This window comes from Salvelinus fontinalis, chromosome 29, assembly GCF_029448725.1.
Source record: "Salvelinus fontinalis isolate EN_2023a chromosome 29, ASM2944872v1, whole genome shotgun sequence".
Taxonomy (NCBI): Eukaryota; Metazoa; Chordata; class Actinopteri; order Salmoniformes; family Salmonidae; genus Salvelinus; species Salvelinus fontinalis.
Window position 1 is genome coordinate 23,771,155 of NC_074693.1, and position 12,937 is coordinate 23,784,091.

The 12,937-nt window shown below is 43.0% G+C and overlaps 1 protein-coding gene across 2 annotated transcripts; it reads right to left on the reverse strand.

Moving 5' to 3' along the window:
* Positions 1-79: 79 nt before the first annotated feature.
* On the reverse strand, positions 80-12,701 carry LOC129827665 (glyoxylate reductase/hydroxypyruvate reductase-like). 2 transcript variants are annotated; one of them, XM_055888710.1, is made up of 9 exons: positions 12,464-12,701; positions 11,828-11,958; positions 6,889-6,961; positions 3,230-3,388; positions 2,922-3,010; positions 2,674-2,775; positions 2,422-2,557; positions 2,169-2,299; positions 80-1,151 (listed from the first exon to the last, which is right to left on the reverse strand). In XM_055888710.1, exons 1-9 carry the CDS (start codon positions 12,526-12,528, stop codon positions 1,030-1,032), a joined length of 1,008 nt encoding a protein of 335 aa, XP_055744685.1. In that variant the 5' UTR covers positions 12,529-12,701; the 3' UTR covers positions 80-1,029. The 2 variants fall into 2 exon arrangements, with proteins under 2 accessions (XP_055744685.1, XP_055744684.1); XM_055888709.1 differs by having other exon boundaries at positions 3,230-3,346; positions 12,464-12,700.
* Between the last annotated feature and the right edge of the window lie 236 nt (positions 12,702-12,937).

Below are 12,937 nucleotides of genomic sequence, written 5' to 3' on the forward strand. Positions count from 1 at the left end.
TGATCTATTCTAACTTTGTTCATTTACGCATGGATCTAGAATTCTTCTTATGGGGGAAATATGTTCACACATTTCTACATACTGTACAACATTTCTACTTTATTCAACAAAGCCAGAATGACAGACCATGTTAGAGGGAGGGATTAGCTGGTTTGAAACAATGATTACAGACGAGGCGTTTTACCATAGATTAATTAGAGATGGTGTTTCTTAGAATTATGCACAAATATACAATGGAGATGCATATCTCAACAAACACAAGACTGTCATGAGAACAAGAGAAAACATTACCATTACAACTACTATTTTATTCAAGTATTTTGTACAATTCGACAAGGTCACTAATGAATTGTGTGCAGAGACATTGTAGTGCTTTTCTACGTCTTTAAAAGGAAGTCATGGCTGACCCTTAGGAGTACTGTTAGTGTACTAAGGCATGTTCTCAAAACACTAATACTATACACTTCCTCTTTCAAGTAACATTTTATAAGTTAGTTCTTTCTTATAAAACAGTAAGAGCAAGAGGCAGAAGTTTACCTTCATGTTAGGAGAGCATATTAAAGGAAACATTCACCCATTTTAAATGTTATACAGTTTTTGTGCATCTATTTGCCATTCAAGCAGGCATAAATACAGCCGAAAGGACGAATTTGACATCATATACAAAATTCATCATACCGGCTGTATTTCTATGACGCAAAAGACGTCATACCGGCTGTATTTCTTGCGATGCAAAACATGGCATACTGGCTGTATTTCTGCATGTTTGAACGGCGAATAGCTCAGGTACACATGAAAACACATGAAAATCCCCGGGAATCGATAGAACATCGCTCAGAGACGCACAAAAATTATAAAACATTCAAAATGGGTGAAACTTTTCTTTAATAGAACTGCAATAATCTCAACACAGATTCCTTCCTGGTTACTTAAGGCTTTTACCTTCCCTGGTAAAGACTACTGATTGGTTGATTAAAAAATCATTCTAACAGGAGGACCCAGGCAGAATTGAGTAGTTGTAGAGCAGCACTAGAATTTGAGTTCGCTGGGCATGTCTGTGCCCTGTAGGCCTGCTAGCAGGTTGTTTGCGGACAGCTCTGCCATGATGCCACGTGTGGAGTAGGTAGCACTGCCAATGTGGGGCAAGACCACTGCAGGTGGACAGAGGAGAGAAAAGTATTAACAGGGATGTGATCGGATTGCACAATATACACTGAACAAAAATCTAAACACAACATGTAAAGTGTTGGTCCCATGTTTCATGAGCTGAAATAAAAATGTCACAGAAATGTTCCATACGCACAAAAAGCTTATTTCTCTTGTTTATATGCCTGTTAGTGAGCATTTCTCCTTTTGCAAGATAATCCATCCACCTGAAAGGTGTGGCATATCAAGAAGCTGATTAAACAGCACACTCATTACACAGGTGCACCTTGTGCTGGGGACAATAAAAGGGCACTCTAAAATGTGCAGTTGTGTCACACAACACACTGCCACAGATGTCTCAAGTTGAGGGAGTGTGCAATTGGCATGCTGACTGCAGGAATGTCCAACCGAGCTGTTGCCAGATAATTGAATGTTCATTTTTTGCCTCCAACGTTGTTTTAGAGAGAATTTGGCAGTACGTCCAACCGGCCTCTCAACCGCAGACCACGTGCATGGCGTCATGTGGGCGAGCGGTTTGCTGATGTCAACGTTGTGAACAGAGTGCCCCGTGGTGGCGGTGGGGTTATGGTATGGGGAGGTATAAGCTACGGACAACGAACCCAATTGCATTTTATCGATGGCAATTTGAATGCACAGAAATACCATGACTAGATCCTGAGGCCCATTTTTTTTAAGGTATCTGTGACCAACAGATGCATATCTGTATTCCCAGTCATGTGAAATCCATAGATTAGGGCCTAATGAATTATTTCAATTGACTGAGTTCATTATATAAAACTGTAACTCAGTAAAATATTTGAAATTGTTACATGTTGCGTTTATATCTTGTTCAGTATAAATCATCATCTCTGGGGAAAAGCAACTGGTTCATTTTAATGAGCAGGCGTAAAAAAAATAGTATTCTTGATTCCCCTGGAAAGACCACAACAATGATTAGAGACGAATCATAGACAATAAAACAGAGTAAACTGGCTTCCATCCCTGTGTCTCCATATACTCACCACAGTTTTTGAGGGTGAGGAGGGGGTGGTCGGTGGGGAGTGGTTCTGGGGTTGTGACGTCCAGCCCAGCACAAGCTATCTGACCACTGGACAGAGCCTGGTACAGATCCTCCTGATTCACCACTGCACCCCTAACACACACACACACACACCTCTATTTTTACAACTTTGAATGATTGTGTGTAACAGTGCTTATTTCCAAAAGCAGTCAGTGTGGTTTGTTTTGCACTGCTCTACGTGTTTAATGGAGTACCTGCTGGTGTTGATGAAGACAGCGGTGTTCTTCATCTTGCTGAAGAAGTCCTTGTTACACAGGCCCTGGGTCTCTGGTGTGAGGGCGCAGGATACCACGACAAAATCACTCTCAGACACCAGCGTGTCCAAGGGCACTGGAACAGAGATGGGAGGAGAGAGGGTGAAGAAACAGCCAAGTAAACACCTCATCTGATTCTCACCCTCTCTCTTATACTTTCCTGTTTTCCCTAGCCCCTCCAACCCCACTCACCGTATTCTCCCTCCACCTCAGCAGCATAGGATTTGGCAGTTCTTCCAGAGTACAGGAGCCTCTTCACTCCAAACGGTTTCAGCCTCCTGGCAATGGCCATACCTGAGCGAAAACAGCATTGACTCCAGACAATCAATCAGTTAGTAAGACATTTTGTCCAGCCCTTTCAGCTACAGTTTGGATTGTATGGACCACAGGCCTAAAGGCAGGAGTCCCAGAATCCAGTATCAATCAATTACTGTCACTACCTATGCGTCCCAGTCCAATGACACCGACAGTGCTGCCTGACAGACCATAACCACACAACCACAGAGGTTTCCAGGTGCTCCAGCCTCCACTGAGAGAGAGAAAGAGAAAGTGAGAGAAAGCGAGAGACAGCGAGAGAGTTAAAAAGTGGGAAATGAGGACACACATTCTGTTTTGCTCATATTAATTGTAGATAGAAATTTGGTTCAGCAACACATCCCTAAAGTATCAATGTACAACATGTAAGAGTGGCCATCTGAAACTGAAGTCTCATGTAGTAAATGTATCTGTGTTTTTATTGGTCACTGACTTCTTGACCTCCACCACGCCCTCTGGTAGCCGCCGAGCTGTAGCCAGGAGCAGGGCAACGGTCAGCTCCGCTGTGGCATCAGTCAGGACATCTGGAGTGTAGCCCACACGCACCCCTCTGCACAGAACATGGGGACGAGGGCACAATGAGAGTTTCTGACTTAGATGTGAGGAAGGTATTTGTTCGTACATTCATTGCTTGAATTGGGCCGGAGCGCCGTACCGGCACCTCAAAATTTTCCGGAACTGCTTACCGGCTCCTCTATAAAACAAAGTGGCCTATCAGCGGCCCAGATTCACACACAGTCAAAAAAAGGTTGATCAAAGTGGAGTGAAGGGGTGAATGTGGGGTCTGCATTGAATAGCAATTGAGAGTGGGCATCCATATCATGATTCCGCTTTGTTCAAGTTTATTTTCCGCTAGTCTGTGAATCCGGTGCATGCGTGGCAGTAGACTGTTCCAGTTTGAGAATGCGCCAGCCTGAATGAGCAGGATGCGATGTTCCAAGTTGTCAAATTGGGTTTCTTAAGGTTATGAACATCCTGGAAAAGTCATTTCATTTTAATATTGTGATTTCCTTTTAAAATATATTATCAAATCACTTAAAAATCAAGATATCAGCCATGATCAGAATTAGGCATAGCCTTCAGCGCATCTCTCTGCGTGTGCTGTGCATTATCTGCATGTGCTGTGCATTATCTGCATGTGCTGTGCATTATCTGCATGTGCTGTGCATTATCTGCATGTGCTGTGCATTATCTGCATGTGCTGTGCATTATCTGCATGTGCTGTGCATTATCTGCATGTGCTGTGCATTATCTGCATGTGGGCCATTTGCCTGAGGAGAGAGAGAGAGAGACATTTCAGCAGCAAGTAGCCTTTAAAAGAATGATAGACTAACTATATAGCCAATTCAAAACATAACTAGCCATACTAGAAGCTATCTCGCTATGCCTAAGAATTAAAGTCGTTGACTCATTGTTGCCTTTTCACCGGCACTGTTGAGAAATAAATCTGACACCATCATTTGAAAGCTGTGATTCCCCTCTATTAAACAGTAGGCTAGCCATGTAAATCCGACAATGCAAAAAATATTCGAAGAATAGCCTAATTGACAAATAACTTTGATGCTGTGCATAGATCTCCCCTGAAACATGAATATTATAGATAAACATGTCTTAGTGAGCTAACTTGCTTTGAAGTAGCCTACCTTATTCGTTTTATCCCTGATTCATGGAATGAATGAGGGAATAATTGAATAAAAACATAAAAAAGTGTTTGGTTGTAAATGTTGCAATATTTTATATCGAGGGTGGCCAACAGCTACTGGGTGTGAAGGTTTTTGTTCCGAGCCCTGCTCCAAATTGTAGCCTAAACATCAGCTGCTCAACAGGAACTTGATAAGGAGACTGGTGTGTTTCAGGGCTGGATCAAAAACCTGCCCACCCTGTAGCTCTCCAGATGGAGGGTTGACCACGTGCATTTTATACAGTAGCCTAACAGTGCAGTTATTCTACTCTGTACGGGGTTAAGTGCCTTGATGAAGGGCACAACGGCAGAAGATAGTGGCAAGAAAAATTATGTGAACCATTTGGAATTACCTGGATTTCTGCATAAATTTTACATAGATGAAGATCAGGTCACAACAATAGACAAACAGTGTGCTTAAACTAAAAACACACAAATTGTATTTTTCTCGTCTATATTGAATGCAATATTTAAACATTCACAGTGTAAGCTGGAAAAAGTATGTGAACCCCTAGGCTAATGACTTCTCCAAAAGCTAATTGGAGTCATGAGTCAGCTAACCTGGAGTACAATCATTGAGACAAGGTTGGAGATGTTGGTTACAGCTGCCTTGCCCTATAAAAAAAACTCACAAAATGTGAGTTTGCTATTCACAAGAAGCACTGCCTGATGTGAACCATGCCTCAAACAAAAGAGATCTCAGAAGACCTAAGATTAAGAATTGTTGACTTGCATAAAGCTGGAAAGGTTTACAAAAGTATCTCTAAAGGCCTTGATGTTCATCAGTCCACGGTAAGACAAATTGTCTATAAATGGAGAAAGTTCAGCATTGTTGCTACTCTCCCTAGGAGTGGCCGTCCTGCAAAGATGACTGCAAGAGCACAGCGCAGAATGCTCAATGAGGTTAAGAAGTATCCTAGAGTGTCAGCTAAAGACTTACAGAAATCTCTGGTAGATGCTAACATCTTTGTTGACGAGTCTACGATACATAAAACACTAAACAAGAATGGTGTTCATGGGAGGACACCACGGAAGAAGCCACTGCTGTCCAAAAGAAACATTGCTGCATGTCTGAAGTTTGCAAAAGTGCACCAAGATGTTCCACAGTGCTACTGGCAAAATATTCTGTGGACAGATGAAACTACAGTTGAGTTGTTTGGAAGGAACACACAACACTATGTGTGGAAGAAAAAAAGGCACAGCACACCAACATCAAAACCTCATCCCAACTGTAAAGTATGGTGGAGGGAGCATCGTGGTTTGGGGCTGGGCCTGGACAGCTTGCTATCGTCGACAGAAAAACGAATTCCCAAGTTTATCAAGACATTTTGCAGGAGAATGTTAGGCTATCTGTCCGCCAATAGAAGCTCAACAGAAGTTAAGTAATGCAACAGGACAACAACCCATTAGACAGATGTAAATCAACAACAGAATGGCTTGAACAGAAGAAAATACGCCTTCTGGAGTGGCCCAGTCAGTCCTGACCTCAACCTGATTGAGATGCTGTGGCATGACCTCAAGAGAGCGGTTCACACCAGACATCCCAAGAATATTGCTGAAATTAAACAGTTTTGTAAAGAAGAATGGTCCAAAATTCCTCCTGACCGTTGTGCAGGTCTTATCCACAACTACAGAAAACGTTTGTTTGAGGTTATTGCTGCCAAAGGAGGGTCAACCTGTTATTAAATCCAAGGGTTCACATACTTTTTCCAACCTGCACTGTGAATGTTTACACGGTGTGATCAATAAAGAGATGTGTGTGTTATTCGTTTAAGCAGACTGTGTTTGTCTTTTTTTCTGACTTAGATGAAGATCATATCAAATGTTATAACAAATTTATGCAGAAATCCAGGTAATTCTAAAGGGTTACATACTTTTTCTTCCCATTATAGTAGGCCTACATGGGATCAGAGACCAGAAGCCTTTAATTATGCTGACTTTTTTCATGTAGGCGACAGAGCCACCACCAATTATTGGTCATGGAAATTTGGTTAAAAGTCATGGAAAAGTCATGGAAAAGTAATGAAATTCCATCTGTCAAAATGCGTATGAACCCTTCCACTGGGCACAGCCAGAAAAGGACTGGCCACCCCTCAGAGCCTGGTTCCCTCCCTAGGTTCCTGCCTTTCTCAGGAGTTTTTCCTAGCCACCATGCTTCTACATCTGCATTGCTTGCTGTTTGGTGTTTTAGGGTGGATTTCTACATAGCACTTAGTGACATCTGCTGATGTAAAAAAATGGCTTTATAAATACATTTGATTAACAGTGAATAAACAGATCTCTGTAGCATAATATAATTTGAGAATTTCTGTGAACATAGTCTAATGGACTGACTTCGAAAAAGACAGCTCCTGCACCTCTTTCCTCCAAAGTTAAGCACTGCGTACAAGCTAGTTGGTAGTTAGTCTTACCGTTTCTTGATCTCATCTATGGCCATGTGGTCAAATCCGACAGACAAGGTACTTATAACCTTCAGGTTTGGACCTGAACACAAATCAATAGCTACGTGTTAGGAGAAGACAAAATGGGAACTACCTTACAACACATATCTAACAGCCTCAAATTACAGATTTCTAATTTACTTACTTATGTAGGCATATGTATGCTGCAATTCAGCTTTTAGCTGCAAATGTGTACAATTCAAAATAAACCTTAAATATACAGTACCAGTCAAAAGTTTGACACACCTACTGATTCAAGGGTTTTTCTTCATTTTTACTATTTTCTACATTGTAGAATAATAGTGAAGACATCAAAACTATGAAAAAAACACATGGAATCATGTAGTAACCAAAAAAGTGTTAAACAAATCCCAAAATATTTTATATTTGAGATTCTTCAAAGTAGCCACCCTTTGCCTTGATGACAGCTTTGGACCCTCTTGGTATTCTCTCAACCAGCTTCACATGGAATGTTTTTCCCACAGTCTTGAAGGAATTCCCACATATGCTGAGCACATGTTGGCTGCTTTTCCTCAACTCCGCGGTCCAACTCATCCCAAACCATCTCAATTGGGTTGAGGTCGGGTGATTGTGGAGGCCAGGTCATCTGATGCATTCTCCTTGGTCAAATAGCCCTTACACAGCCTGGAGGTGTTGGGTCATTGTCCTGTTGGAAAAACAAATGATAGTCTCATCAGTGTCACCAGCAAAGCACCTCCACACCTCCTCCATGCTTCACGGTGGGAACCACACATGCAGAGATCATCCGTTCACCTACTCTGCGTCTCAAAGACAATGGCGGTTGGAACCAGAAATATCAAATTTGGACTCATCAGACCAAAAGACAGATTTCCACCGGTCTGATGTCCATTGCTCGTGTTTCTTGGCCCAAGCAAGTCTCTTCTTATTATTGGTGTCCTTTAGTGGTGGTTTCTTTGCAGCAATTCGACCATGAAGGTCTGATTCATGCAGTCTCCTCTGTACAGTTGATATGTGTCTGTTACCTGAACCCTGTGAAGCATTTACTTGGGCTGCAATCTGAGGCTGGTAACTCTAATGAACTTCTCCTCTGCAGTAGAGGTAACTCTGGGTCTTCCTTTCCTGTGACGATTCTCATGAGTCAGTTTCATCATAGCGCTTGATGGTTTTTGCGACTGCACTTTTAAAGTTCTTGACATTGTCCGCATTGACTGACCTTCATGTCTTAAAGAAATGATGGACTGTCGTTTGTCTTTGCTTATTTGAGCTGTTCTTGCCATAATATGGACTTGGTCTTTTACCAAATAGGGCTATCTTTTGTTGTCACAACACAACCGATTGGCTCAAACGCATTAAGAAGGAAAGAAAAACACAAATTAACAAGGCACACCTGTTAATTGAAATGCATTCCAGGTGACTACCTCAAATTAAATTGTATTAGTCACATGCGCCGAATACAACCAGTGTAGACCTGACAGTGAAATGATTACCTACGAGTCCCTAACCAACAATGCAGCTAAAAAATATATAAGAATAAAAATTTTAAAAGTAACAAGTAATTAAAGAGCAGCAGTAAAAATAACAATAGCGAGACTATATACAGGGGGGTACCGGTAGAGTCAATGTGCGGGAGCACCGGTTAGTTGAGGTAATATGTACATGTAGGTAGAGTTACTAAAGTGACTATGCATAGATGATAACAACAGAGAGTAGCAGCGGTATACAAGTGGGGGAGGGAGGAGGTGTGGCAATGCAAATAGTCTGGGTAGCCATTTAATTAGATGTTCAGGAGTCTTATGGCTTGGGGGTAGAAGCTGTTTAGAAGCCTCTTGGACCTAGACTTGGCGCTCTGGTACCGCTTGGTGTGCGGTAGCAGAGAGAACAGTCTATGACTAAGGTGGATGGAGTCTTTGACAATTTTTAGGGCCTTCCTCTGACACCGCCTGGTATAGATGTCCTGGATGGCAGGAAGCTTGGCCCCAGTGATGTACTGGGACGTTCGCACTACCCTCTGTAGTGCATTGCGGTCGGAAGCCGAGCAGTTGCCATGCCAGGCGGTGACGCAAACAGTCAGGATGCTCTCGATGGTGCAGCTGTGGAAACTTTTGAGGATCTGAGGACCCATGGCACATCTTTTCAGTCTCCTGAAGGGGAATAGGTTTTGTCGTGCCTTCTTCACGACTGTAATGGTGTGCTTGGACCATGTTAGTTTGTTGGTGATGTGGACACCATGGAACTTGAAGCTCTCAACCTGCTCCACTGCAGCCCCGTTGATGAGAGTGGGGGCGTGCTCGGTCTTCTTTTTCCTGTAGTCCACAATCATCTCCTTTGTCTTGATCACGTTGAGGGAGAGGTTGTTGTCTTGGCACCACACGGCCAGGCCTCTGACCTCCTCCCTATAGGCTGTCTCGTCGTTGTCGGTGATCAGGCCTACCACTGTTGTGTCATCGGCAAACTTAATGATGGTGTTGGAGTCGTGCCTGGCCGTGCAGTCATGAGTGAACAAGGAGTACAGGAGGGGACTGAGCACGCATACCTCAGGGGCCCCTGTGTTGAGGATCAGCGTGGTGAATGTGTTGTTACCTACCCTTACCACCCGGGGGCGGCCCGTCATGAAGTCCAGGATCCAGTTGCAGAGGGAGGTGTTTAGTCCCAGGGTCCTTAGCTTATTGATGAGCTTTGAGGGCACTATGGTGTTGAACACTGAGCTGTAGTCAATGAATAGCATTCTCACATAGGTGTTCCTTTTGTCCAGGTGGGAAAGGGCAGTGTGGAGTGCAATAGAGATTGCATCATTTGTGGATCTGTTGGGGCGGTATGTAAATTGGAGTGGGTCTAGTGTTTCTGGGATAAAAGTGTTGATGTGAGCCATGACCAGCCTTTCAAAGAACTTCATGGCTACAGACGTGAGTGCTACGGGTCAATAGTCATTTAGGCAGGTTACCTTAGTGTTCTTGGGCACATGCATGCTTAAAACATGTTGGTATTACAGACTCGGACAGGAGAGGTTGAACATGTCAGTGAAGACACTTGCCAGTTGGCCAGCGCATGCTCTCAGTACACGTCCTGGTAATCCGTCTGGCCCTGCGGCCTTGTGAACGTTGATCTGTTTAAACGTCTTACTCACATCGGCTGCGGAGAGCGTGATCACACAGTATTCACGGAACAGCTGGTGCTCTCATGCATGTTTCAGGGTTATTTGCCTCGAAGCGAGCTTATGAGTAGTTTAGCTCGTCTGGGAGGCTCGTCTCATTGGGCAGCTCTCGGCTGTGCTCCCCTTTGTAATGGTTTGCAAGCCCTACCACATCCGACGAGCGTCAGAGCCGGTGAAGTACGATTCGATCTTAGTCCTGTATTGACGCTTTGCCTGTTTGATGATTCGTCGGAGGGCATAGCGGGATTTCTTATAAGCTTCCGGGTTAGAGTCCCACTCCTTGAAAGCCACAGCTCTAGCATTTAGCTCAGTGCAGATGTTGCCAGTAATTCATGGCTTCTGGTTGGGGTATGTACGTACGGTCACTGTGGGGATGACGTCATCAATGCACTTATGGATGACGCCAATGACTGATGTGGTGTACTCCTCAATGCCATCGAAGGAATCCCGGAACATATTCCAGTCTGTGCTAGCAAAACAGTCCTGTAGCTTAGCATCTGCTTCATCTGACCACTTTTTTATTGATCTAGTCACTGTTGCTTCCTGCTTTCATTTTTGCTTGTAAGTAGGAATCAGGAGGATAGAATTATGGTCAGATTTGCCAAATGGAGGGCGAGGAAGAGCTGTGTGTGTCGAGTAGAGGTGGTCCAGAGTTTTTTACCCTCTGGTTGCACATTTAACATGCTGATAAAAATTTGGAAAAACAAATTTACGTTTCCCTCCATTAAAGTCCCCGGCTACTAGGAGCGCCACCTCTGGGTGAGCATTTTCTTGTTTGCTTATGGAGGACTACAGCTCATTCAATGCTGTCTTAGTGCCAGCCTCAGCCTGTGGTGGTATGTAAACAGCTACGAAAAATACAGATGAAAACTCTCTAGGTAGATAGTGTGGTCTACAGCTTATCATGAGATTCTCAGGCGAGCAATAGTTCGAGACTTCCTTAGATATCATGCACCAGCTGTTATTTACAAAAAAACATCCGCTGTCCGCTGTCCCCTTGTCTTACCAGACGCCGCTGTTCTGTCCTTCCGGTGCAGCGTATAACCAGCCAGCTGTATGTTGATAGTGTCGTCGTTCAGCCACTACTCTGTGAAGCATAAGATATTACAGTTTTGAATGTCCCATTGGTAGTTTAATCTTCTGCGTAGGTCATCGATTTTATTCTCCAAAGATTTTACATTTGCTAGCAGAATGGAAGGAAGTGGAGGTTAATTTGATCACCTACGAATTCTCAAAAGGCAGCCCGCCCTCTGGCCCCTTTTTCTCTGCCTCCTCTTCACGTAAATCACGGGGATCTGGGCCTGTTCCCGTGGAAGCAGTATATAATTCACGTCAGACTCGTTAAGGGGACAAAAGGATTCTGCCAGTCCGTGGTGAGTAATCGCAGTCCTGATGTCCAGAAGTTATTTTCGGTCATAAGAGACGGTAGCAGCAATAAGTTAAAAAATAAGTTACAAATAAAGCTCATGAAGCTGGTTGAGAGAATGCCAAGAGTGTGCAAAGCTGTCATCAAGGCAAAGGGTGGCTACTTTGAAGAATCTCAAATATATTTTGATTTGTTTAACTCTTTTTTGGTTACTACATGATTCCATGTGTTATTTCATAGTTTTGATGTCTTCACTATTATTCTACAATGTAGAAAATAGTAAAAAATAAAGAAAAACCCTTGAATGAGTAGGTGTGCCCAAACTTTTGACTGGTACTGTATTGGAAAATACTGAGAAGTGCTATTTGAGTTAATCTGAGTTAATCTGATCCAGATTATGTTCAGTGTACCTGCTGCGTCCAGAACCTCTGTGTCGATCTTGTCCGACAGGAGGCACAGCAGCCCATGGGCCCCCTCCACGCCCTTCAGAAGCTCCGCCCTCGGAACAGGCTCATCAGAGTCCCACAGTGACACTTTACATCTGTTTCCATGGAAACGGGGAGATGACCAGATTAAAATGAGAGACCAAGACAATTTACAACATTTACTTCATTGTACAGTACTCTCCACATATTCTGCATTGTCTGTCTGTGTGCTTTTTTTTCAAGGTCTGTTTTCCCCCCATACCTTCCACTACCTTTAATCTTTATTATACCTCATTACCTAAACCAAATGTTACATAGACGTTTGTAAGTTATAAAAACGCCTTCAGTGAACCCACTATAATGTGTGACCTGGAATAAAGGTCATAAACAACTCCAATGAAATTTCACTTTTAGAACACGGTGTAACATTACCCTCCACTTCCTGTGTGTGTGTCCAATGCATTTATACAGCAAGAAGTAGACTAGCACTAAAATTAAGTAACACAATTATAACACTACTGGCATGTCATGCATTATAGATTAAAAGTGCCAGCTCATGAGATACTCATTAGGCTAGCTACCAAGCTGATCATAGCAAACTATAAAGTGAAACCTGCATACACTCCAGCCTGTGACAGAATCTTCATTCCCTCCTGTGGGATGCGTCTTGTTATGAAAACCTTCATGATCTGCGTGCGTCCTCCGATTGACGGAAAAAGTCAGAAGAACTGATTGAAATAACGACCCGAATCCCCTAACAGATGTAGCTAAATTTGCGGATTGTTCAGTGTTCACGATGACATTTCAACGTGTGCACACGCTGTTAAACCAGGAAGTGTGTTGGGGTCAGACAACATTGTACATGCGTAGTACTGCAATCGATTCCAGACGGAGATGCTTTACTGATTTGTTGTTAATGTTTGTTTTTGTTTTTGCATAATGTCAGGACGATATTCCTTGTTGTTGACCTATCTATCCTTTCACTGCCTTCGCGTATTTCTGGACATCCTACGTCAAATGGATGAATAAATAGATAACCACAATAAAATGATCAATATGGAATAAATAAAAGTGAGTTGGAATTTATATTTTTTA